Raw genomic sequence first — 19,867 nt, 5'->3', positions numbered from 1 at the left:
CACGACAAAACTTGGAGCAAAAAACTGAGCACAAGTAGTGATGACGGATGAATAGTGCAATTTTATCATCGATACAACCACATCTCCCAGCACAAATGATAAAACAGGAATGAATGGATTTCGATCTTTGAAAAGAAGAAGCAAAAACATACAGCAAGTTAATGCATACAGCTCAAGTGCCTCAGCAAATGTTATTGTTACATACTGATTTGAGTTACAGTGAAAGTTCAAGTTGAGTATACAGTTCAATCTTCATTGTTTTTGTTGTTATTAACAGCAACAAGCATTTTCAAAATATGTATTGTCCCTTTGGAAATTTGGTGTTTCCTTAGCGTGGGAATGGGCACAGCAGCTGCAGCAAAATTGCATGCAGAAATCTAAACCACCCAATGACCTCTCTACAAAATTACTATCGGCTTCAATTTATGGTTTGCATTTGATATCTTGTCTGTCATCTTCTTTACATTATTGAACAGTCATAAAGTTACAATCATACAAAAAAGTAAGTGTATTTATATATTAACCTCTGGAAACAATTAACGTATCCCATTACCCATGAAACAGCCATAACACAAGAAAAACATCTGATTCAAGGGTTATTTTTTGTTAATACAGTATGTACCAAATGTAACAACAGAAAATGAACACATCTCATTGCACCTGCTGATAAAAGTAACTTTTCTGCATCGTCTTATGACTTTCTCTCTCAGTCAGTTTAGTTTTGATCACCTACTGTGCACGTCAGTTGATGTGACCCACTTGCTATACAATAAACCATTTTTTGCGCACACAAACAATACGACACATTACATCTTGCACACACCCTCAGCAGCAATACAATCATCCAAACTGACTTAGTCCTTTGCAGCATATTAAAGATTGCTTAAGGCTTTTTTGCGTGCGAATTACTGCAGTCCATGCTAGACAAAACACCTTCATACATAACTGAGATTAATGTTTATAGAGTTGTAGGAACCCAAGGTGATATGGTAACATCCAACATAAGCAACACTGCATTTTAACAAGAGTCCATACCAAAAAAAAAAGACGTCAGCTGTATATGACTTTGAACTTCCTGAAAAGGAGTGATGATGTTTCATCACAAGCTTTTTTAGAAACAACATGGAAGTGTAAGCATGTCAGTTAAATCATAGTCAGGCAACTTCACTCATACACAGGCACAACGAAATGGAAGAACCGTTCATTGCCAGCCTGGTGGCAGACTCAACCATTGTTTCTGTTACCAAAAACCCTTAAAAATAATGTCAGCCATTATAAACAGCATCAAAGCCACCAATTTATTTTTATAAAAAGGGAGGCAATGACTAAATACCTTTTAGTGAGTAAAACTGCTGAACTAAGAAGAAATCTAAGAGGGATCATTTTAGTGGCTGTCAAAGGAAAAGCTGTAATTCTTAAACTCTAAATAAATAAATGTGAATTTAGCAAAACAAAAATATAAACAACCATCAAAAAAAGAAAGAATAAAGCTATGATATATATATAGTATTACTCTGCAAAAGCACCCCTGTGCCAGTGGGAGAAAGCCAAATGTTGGCAGCAATTGTTAAGAGAAAGATTAGGAGACTAAAAGGTGCCTTTGTGGATAAAACTCCACTCTCCCTCTATTGGCCTGAGAAAAGTTCTTCTGTTATGATTGCTGCTGTTCTTCTTCAATGTTGTTGTTTACCACCATGTCGGATTGCTGTGTTGATGATTTTGAGATGTTGTTCTGAAGTCCCAGTTCTGTGTTTGTCCATGAGCCCACTGACTCATGTACTGTCACTGTGTGTTCTTCCATCTGCTTCTGGAGGCTGTCCATCTCCTCCCTGAGGGGAAAAAACACATCATATGTATTGTGGCTTTTAGGGAACAACACAACATTTTTCAGGATAATTTTCAGTCATGCAGTCACAACAATAGGCTTACTTGAGTTGCCGGAGACAGTTGTGCAGGTTGTTGAGGGGCTCCTTGTTGACAGACGCTGATGGTTTCAGTAACTCATCCAGGAGGGAGGCAGGCACTGGGCAGTCTGGGATCTTCACTGGAGTCACAGAGTTGGATGGGCTCCCCTCACTCTTTAGCTCCATCCGCTGCTGCAGCAACAACATCATTACAGGGGTGGATTTAGTCATCTCTATGTAGCGGGCGTTTCTTATTTGGCGTTGCACTTACATCACTGGCTTTTAAGTCTTTGGCTTTGTGAGCATTACTCATGCTGTAGACATTTAGGGGTACACCCACTTGGGTTACTACATAGCAGCAAGTGGCTGTCGGCTGAAGTGCTGAAAATACTAACATACTTTAGTTATAAAGTTCTTTAACTGTGTCTGATGACAGCTGAGCATATTTGCTCATATTTGAAAGCCATCATGGCAAGACGATAAAAGAGCAACTTAATGATAGAGTTAAAATTATGTTAAGTTACAAAAGCTGTTTTCAGACATGAACTCCATGCAATATGTGTGGAGATTTCACATTTGAAGAATGCAGCAAGAGATAATAAGTCAGAGACGTTCACAACATCAGGATAACTTCTGCAACATGATGGAGGCAGGACAAAACGTATTAATTCCGCAGCATAAAATGAATTGTTTTTACTCTAATCAACAAAAGCTCTCGAATCTCATTGTCTTTCCAAGTTGGCATTTTGGTCAGCATCTTCTGACATCTCTTTGTCATTTCTTTTTGGTATTCTTCCAATTTCCCAACCATCAAGTATTCAAAACAAAATCTATAAGCCCACTCACTCGCTGTTTTCCTGCTTTTCTTTCACATGGCCTCACAAATTTTCCAGACATTTTACTTTGCTGCTGGGAAAAAATGGCCAAGACAACAGATTTTGACCTTTGTTAGAGCCCTCCACATAATTCCATGCACTTCAGTACATATCTCAAAGCAGCTTTAGAAGCTTATTAGTCAAGTAGAAATGTTCAAAGGTTTGCCCAGTCTGTAGTCTGCAGACTTTTGGAGAAAACAAACTAATAAACTTTAAAAAAAGAAGAAACAGTGTGTTACCTTTCTCAGGCGGCTCTGCTTGAGGTCCTGTTTGAATTGCTGGTTCTGCAGCAGGACTGTCTTCATGCTGTTCCTCAGTTCACCCACTTTGGCCTGCAGCATAAACTTGTCCTTCCTGGTGCCGCTCAGCTCCTCCTGCACAGACTCCAGCTCCACCTTGATGTTCTGAGCCCGACAGATCATTTTGTTCATTATAAACCATTGTCAAAACAGGCCAGATGATGGTAATCATAAATTCAGTACAGAAGTGATTACAGTGCTCACTTCATCCTGTGTTTCCCTCTCGACTCCAATTATACTTTAGTAAATATAATTTGATGGTTTTTGCAAATATAATACTATTTAAATTCTTATGAACTTGACAGCTTTGTGTCCATATTAAAAAAATGTAGTGAGAACTTGCCCCCAGAGCTGTTTGTAGGTTGTCCAGCTCCCTGTGATGACACTGCTCCATCATCTCCATCTGCTGGCGCTGAGCTTCAATCTCCCTCTGCCTCTGCTCCACCTCCCACTTCAGGTCTTCAACCTGAACAAACAGTCAACGTTAGTCATCAGTTAATCGGCAATATCATTATATAAAAATACAAACTGCATCATGTCAATTATATCAGAAGTAGATGACCATGGCTTCAGAATCTTCACCTCTTGGTGGGTGAGTGGCTGCTTGGCCAGTTCCTCGCCCAGTTGTTTCTGGAGGATCTGGAGCTGTGAATGAGCCTCACCCAGCTCCTCCTGGAACCTAGAAACCTCCTGAGCATGCTGTTCATCCTGAGCCCTGCCGAGTACAACATATTCACTGATAAATGACTGGTGACACATACAACTACGGCAGCTTTTACAACATAAAATTAGATTTAAAGTCATTGAATTATTTTTAGAGACAGATGTTCATACTGTAGTTTGAGTGATTCCCTCTGCAGAGCTTTGACCACGTCCTCTTTGGCCTGCAGGTCCTTCTTGATCTCCGACAGCTCCAGCATGGCCGCCCTGTAATGCCTTCTATTGTGGGCTGCCTCAGCCTTTGCTGCTGCCACCTATAGAACACAACATATTATGACAACCTAAAAGACTCCAGGAAACCAAATATTCAGGACCCTAACCCTAAAACAACTTTTAAAAGCTATTGACCTCTTATTGATAATTGTAAAATTCAGCTTTCTTTAATTTATGGTTTCTTTGGATGCTCCTTCAGATTAAAATACATTTAAATTATAGACTCCCTTAAATTATTTGACTAGCAAATGATGTTGAGTTTGAATTTCAACTCAATGAGGAGAAACTCCTGCATCGTATTAGAGCTCCTACCTGTTCCTTCAGGTCCTTGACTTTGGTTTTCTCTTTTTCTAAGGAAAGCTGCAGAGTTTGTACTGCCTGCTTCATTTGCTGGTCCTCCTCTTCTTTACGCTTCAGAACCGCTTGGACCTAGAACAATGAACAAAAATAAATCAAAATTCTCATATAATTTAGGTGTAGATGTCTTTACTTTTTTTAATTAAAGATATATAACAACATTCTAAAATACAAATAAAATGTTTTACCTGTAAGTTGAGTTGGACAAGATCCGCTTCCCTCTTGGCGAGGGCAGACTCCAAAATGTTGGAATGCTCCCGCAGTGTATTGTGGGACTGTGCCAATCCAACCAATTTCCCTTTTTCATGCTCAAGCTCAAGTGCTAATTTCTTGTTGGCATCTTCTAACTTCCTGATCCGCTTCTTGAAGCACCGTGACTCTTGAAGCTGTGAAATAGCAAAAATACAACACAACCTAAATTGACGCATTGATTTAAGAACATGGAGCTCACACATACATGGTAATTTTCAATAGAGGAAATTATATTTTCCCAATAAAACAGAGAACAGTTCCAAATATATGTACCGATTAACATAAACGGATCAATTATTTTATAGTAGTTCACCTCATCCTCGAGCTCCATCACCTTCTCCTGGTAATCCTCCAGCTCTGTGGAGGTGAGGTTGATCACTTCCTGCAGCTCCCTTTCGAGCATAGTCTTGCTGCTGGTCACAACCTGCAGCTCCTCTTGCAGAGCCTTTATCTTATCCTGGATGAAAAATACAACCCTCTTAAATTGCATAGCATACCACAAAATATCATACAGTGCATTTACACATTCAGTGAAAGCTGTATCAAACACAATAACTGATAATTTTCCACGAGCGTATCAGTTATCATGTGTGCGTAAGATGTGCTCTTCAGTGTGCGTAGATTCTGTTTTTATATATTAACAAATCCCAGATAAGAAAACATCGGTAAATGTCAGAATCAATAAGAGGGTTTTAAGAAGACATTTCTTTTTAAAAACGGTTGGTCAATGAGGCCCACTGTCTTTACAGGCTTCTTCTGCATTTATGGCTCCACTCTTTCTTGACGAGATATTTGCATTCCTTGTTTGTTTCAGTTTTGAGTCTGTTACTCGTTAGAAATTCGCCTGCTCGTGGCGAATTCTCCAGATATTGCTATTCTTCTATTCTCACATGGGCTCATTCAACCTTTCCATGGAGTTGTTACTCGAGGAGCTTGCAGGAAAAACTCCAGAGCTACAGACTCTGACTTTTGAATTCTCACATACAGTCCATCCGGAACATTTCAGGAGAATACCTTATAATAAAGGATTATGATTATGAGGCAAACTTAACGTTGTAACAATTAATTTTTCCAGGAAGTCTGGCAGGCTTGAACAGTACCTGTAAAGCCTGGCTGTTTCCCCCATCAGCCACCTGGGCCTTGAGTTTGACCAGTTCTGCGTCGGTCGCCTCCTTGTCCATCAGGGCCTCTTGGAGCCTCCTGCTCAGGATGCCCACGGCGTTCTCGTAGGCCTTATGTTTCGCCTTCATCTCCTTCTGAGCACTGGTCAAATCCGTGCCCAGCCGCTTAACACGCACCTTCTGCTCTGAGATGGCCCTATTTGATGCATATAAGCAAATAAGTTCAAATTGTTCAGAGGAGACTATGTTCATTGCTCAAAGCAGACCAAACATACACATGGACACAAGATGTAGGTGTGATGACTGTACAATCTAAATCATATTTTACTTACAGATAAAGAAGACACAGAAAACATGGGTTTATGTGGAGATCATGAATTGTGTAATCAATATCCCAGATTTGTGTGTATAAATAGCACATGACTACAGAGATATTCATCATTACTGTGGGAATCATTCAGGCTCCACAACACAATGACTCACTTTTTGGCTTCACCCTCCAGTTGCTCCACCTGTTTCCTGAGTCCCTCGTTCTCTTGTGTCACTGCTGCTAGCTGACTCTGGTCAAACTGTAGAGACTAAAATGAGAGGAAAACAGAAAGCCTAACATTACTACACAAACAACTTCTTTTACTTGAATTTTAAAATAGTCTGTAAAGTAAATTCAGTGGGAAACATTAAATATCTCTACCTGGACCTGCATTTCTAATTGACCCCTTTCATCCTGAATGGTTTGCAGATGAGCCTCCATGTTACACATCTGCTCCTGGACTCTCACCACCTCCTTCTGCAGCCGGACCTGTTCTAACTCTGCCTTCTGCTTCTCCCCCTCGACGCCCAGCAGCTCCTGCTTCAGGTCCTTCACCTCCGCCAACAGACGCTTTTTGGTGGACTTGAGCTCACTGATCAGCTGGTCTTTGGAGCTGGTGTCCCGGCGGTAAGCTTCCACCATCACCTGTGACGTCAATGACATAGTGTGTCTCATGAGGGGTTTACATAAAACAGAAAACAAATGAAGTGAGTACTTTTCTCTTTTCAAAGAGAGTGAGTAGGGTTGCTCATGCTCGTCTCTACCGAGGCAATTTCCTAGTGAACTGTAGGAGAGAGAGCTGCGAGAGGATTGGAATCACACACACACTGCATCATCTGGAGGCTTGAGTGAGATACGTTTTACTGAAGAAGGTCTATACAGTGGCGAGAATGTGAAGTATTAGGAATTACATGCATTCAGACATATGTGTATGGTCAGTTCTTGATCTAAGTTACAATAATGAATGACACACAAAAATCTATTTGAGTTGATAACTCATTTTATATCCAGGTAGAATTCATCATTCAGCGTAGACCAAAAAATATTAAATAAATAAAAAATAAAAACTGCAGCAGGTTAATTACAACTCAACCAAAGCTAACGGGAGTCAGGATGAGGTCATTTGTTATTCATGAGAAACTCATGCTGATGTGAACAATGCTTCACAAAAAAGACTTTTCCTCAGTGAGACAAAAAGTCGATAAATGGAGGCGATACAGCTCTGCGGCTGCTCTCACTAGATGGGGACGCCCACTGCATTCTCCAAAAAGCAGAAAGCAGAATGTTAAATGAGGCAAAAAAAAATATTGAGCAAAAAACAGGGTAACAACTAAAGATTTTAAGAAACTGTTGGAGCTGATTCAAATCTGTGCCATGACCATATGCAGATCTACCATATGCAAATCATGGTGCATAATTGCATGGAGCACTTTGCCCATACCAAGGACAGCAAAGACAAAGCTTACTCACTCCAAAAACATCACTTTGCACTGGAACTTCACTAAGGAGCCTTTTGACACAAGACTAATGACAAACTGTTTTGTGGACTGATGAGACCAAAGTTGACTTGGTTGTGAGGAACACGCAGCTCTATGTGTGATGTTGCACTCTATATGAACATGACATCATCATCCCAGCGGGGAAACAGCTAGGAGGGAGTGTCATAATTTGGGGTTGGGCTTATGATTCTGGGCCTGAACAGCTCAACATCATCGTAAAGGAAAAGATTATGAACACATCATACAAATAAAAATGTCAGGGTGGCTGTCTGCCAGCTGAAGTTGGGTGAGGCAGCAGGACATAACCCTGTTCATCAAAATTTACTATAGAATGTACTGAAACAAATAAAATCGGTTTTTGGAGTGTCCCAGCCAAGTAACAATGAGCTGTTCGATCCAAACATTCTGAGATGTATAGGAACAATAGCAATAATAGTCTGATCCACGAGCAAATGCATGTTTTAAAATATTGGTGTCAAAAGAGGTTTCTGTCAGGTAATAAATCCATGAATGTATGAACAGCTGCACAAGCGTTCCACAGAAAACATAAGGAAATCTGATTATACCAAACATGATTAGAAAAAAAAGACTGAATCTGTCAATTCAGAATAGAGTCCTGCTGCAGAGGCTGCCACTTCATGCCTATTTATGTAAATATTTTAGATGCAATGTAGAGAAAATTGTTGATGATAATGCAGGATGTTGAGAACCACAGCTAGAGCAATTCACTTTTCATGGATTCCAGTCTGAATTGAATCAAAGTTAAATGTTCATCCATGATATTCCAGATGGTCTCCAAAAACTCTGACTTTAAATGACAAGAATGACATTTCTGTCATTCTGTCAATTAACTTCACCCACTTTATGACAGCCTGTCAATGCAAAATGAGCAGCATCCTCCACTGCTCAATTCACGAGGCCTGTCAACCAGCACTTTGGGCATTGTTCAGAAATGACAGCCATCTGGTTCTACAATACATCCTCCCACGACCAGATTTAGCTGGCTGAGAGAGTGTTTTAAAAATGTATGTTAAGTCTAAACTTCTTTCTGGCTTCTACAAATGATACATTGTAGGAGAGAGATGGACACGATCACAGGTAGGAGCGAGGGAGATGTCTTACCTTCTGCTGTTGGAACTGCTCCTTAAATTTCTGAGCTTGTTTTTTCAGGACACTGTTTTCTTGTTGGAGAGTTTCAATCTGAAACAAAGCAAAAACTTTATTCACTACATGATAGATAATCCATAAGGAAAAATAATCATAAACATAATACTGTTTGAATAAGAATGACAAAATTACTGAATTCCAGTCCAAATTGATGTGGATAATACAAACACACATTCTACCATGTGTACATACACAATTGCTGGTCATCATTGGTATCAAACCATATCTAACTCAAGGTGTCAGCAGTTGTAGATTGGAATATGATGATGACCAAGCCCACAGGGTTATGTCAATATTTGTGATGATTTCTCCATTCATGAGTATTTATTTTTAATCATCTGACCTCAAATTCTCATACCTGATTGGTTTTGACCTGGACGTCCTGTCTGAGCTGATCTAATACATCTGATGCCACCAGAACATCCTCTCCGAGCCGCTCAGCGCCCTCGTCAAGCTGACTCTTGTCGGCCCGTGCTGTTTGAAGCGCTACCTCCAGGACAATCTTCTCGTTCTGGAGGAACTGGATGTTGTCGTCCTTGGCGTTGCCCTCTGCCTGAAGCTCAGCCAGCTGGGCATCCAGTTCCAGGTAGCGGGCCTCTAGCTGGTTGATGGCTTGCTCTTTGGTTTGCAGGTTCTCCTGAGTGGTTGTCAGCTGGCGCATCAGCTCCAGATGTTCTTTCTGGAGTGACTGCAGCTGCATGTCCTTCTGGGAAAGGCTCAACTTCACCTAAAAAGAAAGAGCCAGATGATTTAGAGCAGAATATACAAAGAATTTAACCAACAACACAAGGATGACAACAAGTTATGGTAACATTTGGCATGACTACCTGCTCAAGTTCCCTTTCCAGGGTGCTGGCAGTGTTGGCCAGTTTTAATAAGCGCTCTTGCTCTTCCTCAAACTCCTCCAGTTTGTGCTGCAGGTCATCTTCCACCATGGTCTTTGCATCCTGGATTTGCTTGAAAGATGCTTCCTGGGTCAGCATGTCAGCCTACATCAAAAAGGTTTAAAATCATGAGGGCAATTCAATAAAAAGCTTTTTCCCAAAAAAATTTAACAAAAAAGTGTTGTGCTGTATAATAACTTTTATATCAGTTGTTTTGGAAATATAGACTTAACAAAAATAATGATGGTATAAGGTCAGACAGGGATGTTGGAGAATATACCTCAATGCTCTGCAGCTGAACAGCGATACGCTCCTTTTCTTTGATGGAGCGATGTTGCGACTCAGTGAGCTGGTGGGACAGCGTCACATTCTCCAGCTTCAGATGTTCCAGAGTACCAAACTGATTCATCTGTCCAGCCTAGGAAAAAACAGATGAAATATAGGATGTCTCATCTTTGACTTGTGACATGTCTGTCTAATGTGTGGCATGATGAAAAAATCCAAAAGGCATCAGCTTAGAGCCCTCACCTGCATGTTGGCCATTTCACCTTGCAGTCGTACTCTTGCCTCCTGGGCCAGTGCCAGCTGCTGCTGGTACCACTGTCTGACCTGCTGGAGCGAGTCGATCTCAGCCTGGGAGGTTTTCATCCTGCTCTGCAGGGTGCTGCGCTCCAGCTGAACCTGCTGCAGCTGGTTCTGAAGACCACCCATCTGCTGACGCAACTCCTGAACTGCATAAGTATGACACCAAAACACCTACTTTAACAACAGGGGTGATGGTGACAACATCTTTTTAAACTCTGTACTCTAGGTCTCCATCAATCACCTGTATTATCTCTCATGACCACCGTGTTTTGCATCTCTTCCACCTTCCCCATCAGCCTGTTGTATTGATCCTCAGCCACCTTCAGGTCATTGCTTAATGACGCTAGACTGGCATTCTTGCTTTCCAGACTTCCCTGAAGTTCCACCATGGCTTTCTCTAGCTGGCTACAGTTCTGCCGCAGAGTGCCAACCTGTGAAGTGAGGGCGCTCCGTCTGTCCTGGCTCACCTGAGCCTCCTCATTCTTCACCTGCAGCTGAGCATTGACTGTAGCCAGCTGGGCCTGAAGCTCTGTCTTCTCTTTGAGAGCCTGAAGGACAGATAACTTTGGTCAGAACTTAGACAAATTCATTCTCAGTGATTCTAGAATAGTGTCATTAGCTTGGCAGCATAACCAGATAAACAGCCACTAAGCTCAATTTAATCTTTTTTTTGATGCTGTGACACATTAATTGAAAGCAAGTTGTGTTTATGCAAACACAGACAGTCCTTTTAGTGCTCTAAAGTGGGGAAATGTGTTTAAAAGTATAAAAAAAATTGTAAACAGCCCAGCCACTGGTACTGAGAGGCTATACTTATGCACAAGAGCACGTTGAGCACTTTCTAACATGCATTCAATTAATAATGCTGTATATACTTTGTCCAGAGGCAGTGGAAAATACAATTATAGAAATCAATTTGTTATTTAACCTGATTGGCCTCCAATGACAAGGACTCCAGCTGGCCCGTAAGTCTCATTTTCTCTTTGAGCACTTGGAGCATTTCATCATGGCCCAACACTGAACTCTCCAAAGAGACACTGAAACAAATTTAAACGGAAATGAATGTCAATAGAGACTAACCATTTTTATTATCACAATAATTACTCTAAGTGGACATTTAAAGTTTTGTTTTGTTGTTCATTAACCAAATTATTACAGAATTTGGCTAAAGTAATATGATCCCTATCTGATGTTAACAAATACCTGCTGGAGAAACTGTCCCTGCGACTCCGAGGCTCGGCTGTCCCTTCTCTCTGCTGCTCCAGATCCAGCAGGTGCTGCTCTTCACTGGCCGCCTGCAGCACCTCCTGCAGGGAAGGGAACTGACCCATGGCCTCAGCGGCGATCTCCCTCCCCTCCACTGTGTAGGGCCCCTGCTGTCTTTCCACTGCTGCAGAGAGCATAGCGTACGTCCCCCTGGTAGACACACTGCTGTAGGACGAGCTGTCGCTGTCGTTGCCATCGTTCCCTGGCCTCGTTCCTGACTCGCTGCCGTCAATTTCTGAGACATTGTCCCCGATTTGGAACGGAGAGCCAGGCTGTGCATCCTTCTCACAGGTGCTCCCCTCTGACATCAAACTTACCTCAGACAATGTAGACACAGAGCTAACGGTGGACTGGAGGGAGCTCATTGTGTTGTCTGTTGTCCTTAATCCACCTCCACTTCTTCCTCCTCCTCCTCCTCCTCCACCATCATCATTCTCAGGAGACTTGTAGTCCGCCAAGGAGTGAATCTTGCTGGGACGGGGTGACTTGGACTTCCTCTCCTTTGAGGGTGGAATTCCCAAACTACCCAGTTTGGGACCACGTGGGACACTGGTCCTCATATAGGAATATTCCGTCGTCATGGCAAGAGTGCTGGCGCGGGGCAGACCCTCAGGATGCAGCATAAGCTCTGGATCCAGTGTGCTGAAGGGCCTGGGCTTGGTGGTGGTGGGGTGAGACTAGAAAACAGATGGAAAGAAAAAATTGAATTATGTCATGGCAAAAAATTTGAGTTACAAATCCAATCCAAAAATCCTTATACCTTATATATATATATATAAGGATTTTTGGATTGAAATTACCAACAGACTTCACTTGATTTCCTACTAAAACCAAAATCTTCACTAATGGCAGAACCTCCCACCCAACCAATGAATGAATTCGGTCATGAACTAGAATATCTAAGATAGATAATTTCTTCATGTCTGTTTATTGCTAAAAAACAAATAGATGGGGTGAAAAATGGGAAGGCAACACGGCTGGAAGGATGAAATGGGTGGCTGAGGAAACCTCAGAATTTGGAAATTGAATCAATTGAAGGTTAACCTGGCTATATTTAAAGTTGTGATATAAATTTAGTGCGGTCTTTAACCCGACAGCGACTCGAGGTACTCACCCTCTCCTTATGTCTTTGGACTCTGTACTGTTTGAGCTGCTCCTCCAGGCGCCGGCGAGCCTCCAGGCGAATCCTCTCCTCATTCTCCATCTCCATTGATGGCTTCTGGTTGGCTACAGCTAAAAAAAAAAAGAATGATCATTAAATCATCACATACTGCGAAGTTCACCACAGCAAATGATTTACGCATGATCGATTTTCTACGACTGTAAAAGGGAACTCCTGAAATTGAGTCTTATGTTGCATCATTAGTCAGGCACTTTGTAAAAAGCTTGCATGAGGCTTTGCTGTATATTTTGAAGAGTGAAGCTGCTTGTAATATACAATGAAGACTTCTATAAATGTACTGAATAAATGTGAATTGCATCAGCTATGTTCATCTGCCATCAAAAATATACTATACGATTCTTCATGTGATGCTGTATAGTTTATATAGTAATTATATGTTATGAAGCCAGAAATATCCCCTTAAGGCTCAACTTAGTTATGCTATGCAAGTATTGTGAACATAGCAACAATGCTTTAAAATAGCACCAAAAAGGGAATATAACAGAGGGATTAGTTCCAAAAGACAGCCATTATTCCACATTCTATTCCAATTGAAGCACCCACACCAAATACTATTCAGGCTATTAAATGCCTGTGGGAGTTGAAGAAAGAAGATGGACTCAAACAACTAAAAGAGATTCCCACCAAATCCATCTGTTCAGATAATACACACAAGGTAGTAAATAATAATATTTGCACAATCCCGAAAAACCAAAACTTTCCTACAGAAAAGTGCAGGGAGGGTTTAGAAGGGGGGATTCACTCCACATGCATTTATGCTTACACAATTCAGTCTCCTGCATAGGCATACTGAGTCTGAGGGACTGCAATGCATCACCCGTGTGAACCGTGACCACAGCACTAGCTCCCTCAGACTTCTCTAGCATCATGGGTTGATAAGCAGCCACACCTTGGGAGTCCTCTTGGGTCTGGGAGTTGACAGGGGAGCTGGTGCTCTGTGGTGGTGCTGTCGGATGAAGGGACCCGTTCATACGGGTGTGCCCTGCAGAACCAAAACCATCAGCCAGTCCATCACCATTTGACATCACCCCTGAACTAACAGGACCTGCAAGAGGAATGAGAGAATTGTGACAAAAGTCACAATAAGGTCTCCAGAACTAGACTAAAGTGGATGTGATTAGCTTGGCAAACTGGCTGGACAACTTTGTCAAGCTTCAATTGCATTGTTGAAAGAAAGGCAGCTATAAAAGGTGGCTACTAAAGCATCTCTTACGCTGCACCTACTCTCGTATTGAGGAGCACAAATACCAGGCTCACATGGCAAGGCAAACTGATTTAAAGGCTTTGAAAACCTGTTTGTTATTAAGTAATAAATATTTAATATTGTTAAAAAAAATGTAAGATTAGAATCCAGGGTTAAAGTACAAATTCAAACATTGCGGTAAAATAGTCTCTAAAAATAGAGCTCTCATGGTCCCTGATGGGAAACAACAGATTCAACATACTAAACATGGCTTGCTCTGTTTAGTCTGTGAAAACCCTTCCATGTGTTTGTGGTTGTAATTGTGGCTTTGTCATGTTTGTGCAGAAATCTGTCTGATTTCACCTGTCAGGCTATAACCATCCTTAATTTTGACAATTTGTATTCTAACCGTCTTTTGTGTGTCACCCAAATTAGCTGAAATATTCATACATTTCCAATTTTTTTGTTTTATCTTAAAGCGTAATCGCTATAAGATTAGTTACCCTCTGATGGTGATTATTTAGAATTCAGTTCAGCTATTTAATGCATTAGTGCAAAGAGCCATGTAACATTGCGCAGTAGAAGGCCTTGGGCTTTGTAGTAGACAGTAAAACAGGTCATGCATGGTGTTGGATAAATGAGAGCCTAGTAATATGGCCTAAAGGGGAAACTTTGCAGATAGTCCAAACAAGTTTAACAAAGCATGAAGACAAACGTCTGTTATATTCTTGTAAAAATGTAATAAATATATTATATATATATGTCTAACCTACAACAGTTAGCATCTTGCTTAAGTTCACACAGAAAAAAGAAAAAACATATTGTAATCACTTTTTTCATTAACACATGCTGTCGGCAGACTCAGCACACATCACTGCATATGAGAGACTTATCTGTATCCCATCAAGACAAAATCATGACTCACCATTACAAATATTCCCTTTTGTGTTTTGTGTGTTATCCTGTCCTTGTTGGTCCAATTGTGTTCCCCCTATAGTGTGGGCTTCAGTGTCTTTGGATTTTATAACTTGGTCTTCTTGATAAACACTGGCCTCCATTTGTACTGCTTCTGACTGGTTGGTTTTAATATCCATTAGGAAGCTGAACAGTCAGAGCACTGCTGGTGCACCTCTGGAAAGAACGATTCACAAAATCATCTTTGTAGGCCGGCCAGCTGGGAGCACGTCCAACACTTCTGATCACAAGCAGCTCTGAAGACAGAAAACATCCAGTAAAACATACAGGAGAATATGACGCAAGAAGACGATAAATGTACGTCACAGAGGAATGTGTGGCTCTTTACAAGTGACAGTAGCAATGTTATGTAAGCACGCAAAGGCTTCAATTTAAACATAAGCTTGAGTCAAGGGCTAACAAGCTGGCTTGGTAGTTAAGTAGATTGAGTGGTTAAATATAGATTAAATAGCAACCAACACTAAAATCACATAGGGAAAGAATAATACAAACTGTGATAACAAATGCAACAGAGCAAAACTCATCTAAAGATCAATCAGATCATATTTAATCTAATCTTTGTAGGAATCTGCTGATGAGTAGAGACCAATGTTCTGTGTCCAGCTCTGAGGACAGCTCATGTTGATGTAAATAGGGTTGTAGCCTGTTGTCTACCTAACTGCGGTGGGAAAGAGGCGGTGCTTGTGTTTTGACAACGTTTCGCTCGTGACATATTGATCCGGGAAGTTCGAATCTTTTAATATGTTTCCAGCTTTAGCGAACTGTCAGACACAGACTCACACATGCGATTCACTGCCAGGCTTTCAAATGTCGATTTAAGACTGTGGAGAATATCGGTAGCTGTTGATACTTTCGATAAGATAATGAAAATTTACAGACAATTCAGTAAAATGTTAAGTCCCGCATACAAATGTGCCTCTGTCAACAAGCGATACAGGATTAGCACTTCTGGTTTTCAGACACTGGGGGTGTGCAGATGAACATTCAAGTTATACTATTATCTTAAACTATTGGCCTTTAGCTTTCAAAGATTTGAAAGCTAAAGGCAGCTGAGTTGCTAAATTCATAATTGCTATCTACCATCGGCTCAGTGTAACATCGTATAGCTGGACAAACCTCTTGTGTCTCAAAAGAATGAGACAGCCATCAATAAACGCAAAACAAAAGGCTGCTACGTTGCACTCGTGCGTTGACTGGTTTTAGTTCATCTCTACCAGCTAACGACAAGGATGCTACACTGAACGGCCGGTGAATATAAATGAAGCTCGCGATGCTAGCCAGACAGCTAGCTAGGTGTGTTTACGACGGGAGCTGTCAAGCTAAATGAGCTAACATGCTAACTTGACTCCCCAGCGTCGGAGCAGGAGCGATTTCACAAATATTCCAAGTAATTCAACGAGTTACCCACTGTGGCGTGAACCTGTTACAAACACATAGTGTAAATGACCCAATGACAGTTTCAGTAAATGCGATAAATGACATTAAATGCTCACCTCTTTGCGAGCTTCGCCTTTTACTACGTGGCTGTTTGGTTTCCGTTCCTTTAAACGTCCGACTAGAAACAGGGGGCGCGGATAATGTAGCATCTGCGAAAACAAATGAAGCATGTGAGAGAGCGGAGTGTTTTACTGTGAACGCGCGAGCTGTCTATCTATATACAAAACCTAATGTGTTCCTGCTGTGAGACAGCGATGGTGCACATTTATGGCGACGACCATAAAATTGCACGAACTATAATAATGAACGGATGTTACCTCTGCAGGGGCGCAAGGATCTGACATTGCGTTAAGAATTGAGAGTGAGACAAATTTCAATAACTAGTTGTACATGACACTTTTTAATTGACCGATAATATTTTATTTTAAATTTGAAGCTGTTAGTTTTTTCTTCAGCTCATTTGTGTCTCTCTGTATGTTAATGTACAGGAGTTTTCTAAAATGAAATCTGCAATTAATAAAATGATGACGACAATGATGATCTTGTCATTATTATTATTATTATTATTGATATTATTATCATTGTTATGGTTATCTATCCATCCTTAAAGATTAACTACGACTTGTTGCCTTCGCTCTGGGTTATTACATTACACTACATTACATTTCATTTACCTGGCCCTTTCATCCAAAGCAACTTACAATGAAAGCATTCAAGCATGCAGGCTGTGGTGAATCAAATAAGCCAACTACAAGTAGCCAATGGGTCTTTGCTCACTCTGGGCGGGAAATTATAATCAGAAATAGATAATAAAAAAAACTTAAATAAAACATAATAACACATCACTATCCTGATGATTGAGACCACCGGAACATGTGATGAAGTCCCAATTCCTATTATTACATCAATAAAATCAGTAAGTATATTTTTGATGATGCTGTGGTATCTTTGTTGCCCCCCACACTGATGTCCTCACACATAAAAAAAAGAAAGGAACAAATATTGATGAGTATTGAAAGAGAGAATATTCACGTTATGATACTTGAAATTGCCATGCTGCAACTGATTTTTACATATTTTATATATAGTAAATAAAGTTTGGCCTAAATATTTATTCTCTAAGATTATAATGGAACTGGTCAGAGGTCCATAGACCCCTGCCATATTCACATTTTATACCCAGCCACCAGCATCCTCAACATGACATTTGCATGCCAACCACTGAAAACCATCCACAGGCTGTCGCACGGGTCAGCTCACTCTGACACCTACAGCCGTGGCCAAAAGTTTTGAGAATGACACAAGAATTGGTTTTCAGAAAGTGTGTTGCTTAAGTGTTTTTAGATCTTTTTGTATGATGTTACTATAGTATACTGAAGTATATTTTCAAGCATTTCATAAGTGTCAAAAGATTTTATTGACATTACATTGAGTTTATGCAAAGAGTCAATATTTGCAGTGTTGACCCTTCTTTTTCAAGACCTCTGCAATTTGCCCTGGCATGCTGTCAATTAACTTCTGGACCACATCCTGACTGATGGCAGCTCATTCTTGTATAATCAATGCTCGGAGTTTGTCAGAATTTGAGGGTTTTTGTTTGTCCACCCGCCTCTTGAGGATTGACCACAAGTTCTCAATGGGATTAAGGTCTGGGGAGTTTCCTGGCCATGGACCCAAAATGTCGATGTTTTGTTCCCCGAGACACTTGGTTATCCCTTTTGCCTTAAGGCAAGGTGCTCCATCATGCTGGAAAAGGCATTGTGCGTCACAACTGTTTTTGGATGGTTGGGAGAAGCTGCTCTCAGAGGATTTTTTGGTACCATGCTTTATTCATGGCGGTGTTCTGAGGCAAAATTGTGAGTGAGCCCACTCCCTTGGCTGAGAAGCAACCCCACACATGATTGGTCTCAGGATACTTTACTTTTGGCACGTCACAGGACTGATGGTAACGCTCACCTTTTCTTCTCCTGACAAGCTTTCTTCCAGATGCCCCAAACAATTTGAATGGGGATTCATCAGAGAAAATGACTTTACCCCAGTCCTCATCAGTCCAATCCCTGTACCTTTGGCAGAATATCAGTCTGTCCCTGATGTTTTTCCTGGAGAGAAGTGGATTCTTTGCTGCCCTTCTTGACACCAGGCCATCCTCCAAAAGTCTTCGCCTCATTGTGCGTGCAGATGCACTCACACCTGCCTTCTGTCATTCCTGAGAAAACTCTTTACTGGTGGTGCCCCGATCCCGCAGCTGAATCAACTTTAGGAGACGGTCCTGGCGCTTGCTGAACTTTCTTGGGCGCCCTGAAAGCTTCTTCACAGCAGTTGAACCGCTCTCCTTGAAGTTCTTGATGATCCGATAAATGGTCGATTTAGGTGCAATCTTACTCTCAGCAATATCCTTGCCTGTGAAGCCCTTTTTGTGCAAAGCAATGATGACTGCACATGTTTCCTTGCAGGTAACCATGGTTAACAGAGGAAGAACAATGACTTCAAGCACCACCCTCAGTTTAAAGCTTCCAGTCTGCTATTCTGACTCAATCAGCATGACAGAGTGATCTCAAGCCTTGTCCTCATCAACCCTCTCATCTGTGTAAACAAGAGAATCACTGACATGATGTCAGCTGGTCCTTTTGTGGCAGGGCTGAAATGCAGTGGAAATTTTTTTGGGGGATAAAGTTAATTTTCATGGCAAAGACTTTGCAATTAATTGAAATTCATCTGATCTCTCTTATTAACATTCTGGAGTATATGCAAATTGCCATCATAAAAAGTGATGCAGCAGACTTTGTGAAAATTAATATTTGTGCCATTCCCAAAACTTTTTGCCACGGCTGTACATAGGGAGCAGGGAACCATGTTTAAGGTCAAGAATCACATCCAAGACTCTAACAAAGCAGTGAGACCCACAGATAAACTTTATAATGCAAATACAAGCATAAGGTCAAGGGTTAAACGATCATTTTAATGCAAAGGTGAAATACAAACAAGAACTGTCAAAAGGCAAAGTGAAGGGTTTCGATTTGTTGTATTCTGGCGCCGTTTAGTGGTATTATTAAGAATTACACAGTGATGGAGTGGACAGAATCATGGGGCTGAAAACATCCAATGAACTTGCCACTTTTTTTTATCTTAATTGTATTGTTTTGTTTTTTCCAGAAATAAATCTTAAAGCGTCCGAATTGATAAAATACATTTAGCCTGAATTCTTTTGAGATGAATGTCTCCTAAACTACTAATACCCTCTCCTCCTCCTTGGATATTATTCCCCTGTGAGATTTTAATCACTTTGAACTATGTTGATCGACATCAAAATAATCTTATTTAACCTGGTTAAGTTCTGTTCAAATCCACTTATATTTTTATACACACAAACAAAAAAAAAGGCACATTTCTTATGAAGCTCTGAACAAAATATAAATGTATATGCATTGAAACTTGTTTACATTGTAAAATTCTTGAGCCAGACTAAAGTAGAATTCTGAAAGAAAGTCTTTTAATCCATGCACTTACTCACTAAATGATTAAGAACTTAGATTTAAATGTATTGCGCTACATTTGCACTAGGTTGGCCTACAATTAGTTTAGAAGGAGGAAAATATAGCATTAATGAAAATATACAGAATATCATAGCTAGACCTAC

At 40.8% G+C, this 19,867-nt stretch overlaps 1 protein-coding gene across 3 annotated transcripts; it reads right to left on the bottom strand.

Annotated features, from left to right (window-relative positions):
- Nucleotides 1–41: 41 nt before the first annotated feature.
- golga3 (golgin A3) lies at nucleotides 42–16,362 on the bottom strand. Of its 3 annotated transcripts, none has more exons than XM_062384613.1 (24): nucleotides 16,287–16,362; nucleotides 14,744–15,029; nucleotides 13,399–13,680; nucleotides 12,567–12,685; nucleotides 11,390–12,129; nucleotides 11,115–11,223; nucleotides 10,428–10,734; nucleotides 10,130–10,332; nucleotides 9,882–10,019; nucleotides 9,545–9,706; nucleotides 9,076–9,444; nucleotides 8,673–8,750; nucleotides 6,433–6,696; nucleotides 6,225–6,319; nucleotides 5,721–5,937; nucleotides 4,934–5,077; nucleotides 4,557–4,754; nucleotides 4,324–4,440; nucleotides 3,913–4,052; nucleotides 3,661–3,793; nucleotides 3,422–3,544; nucleotides 3,019–3,183; nucleotides 1,930–2,096; nucleotides 42–1,829 (listed from the first exon to the last, which is right to left on the bottom strand). In XM_062384613.1, exons 2-24 carry the CDS (start codon nucleotides 14,910–14,912, stop codon nucleotides 1,652–1,654), a joined length of 4,617 nt encoding a protein of 1,538 aa, XP_062240597.1. In that variant the 5' UTR covers nucleotides 14,913–15,029; nucleotides 16,287–16,362; the 3' UTR covers nucleotides 42–1,651. The 3 variants fall into 3 exon arrangements, with proteins under 3 accessions (XP_062240597.1, XP_062240607.1, XP_062240608.1); XM_062384623.1 differs by having other exon boundaries at nucleotides 1,930–2,093; XM_062384624.1 differs by having other exon boundaries at nucleotides 13,525–13,680.
- Between the last annotated feature and the right edge of the window lie 3,505 nt (nucleotides 16,363–19,867).

The sequence above is a fragment of the Platichthys flesus genome, chromosome 3, assembly GCF_949316205.1.
Source record: "Platichthys flesus chromosome 3, fPlaFle2.1, whole genome shotgun sequence".
Classification (NCBI taxonomy): domain Eukaryota; kingdom Metazoa; phylum Chordata; class Actinopteri; order Pleuronectiformes; family Pleuronectidae; genus Platichthys; species Platichthys flesus.
This window is presented reverse-complemented; position numbering and strand designations above follow the sequence as displayed.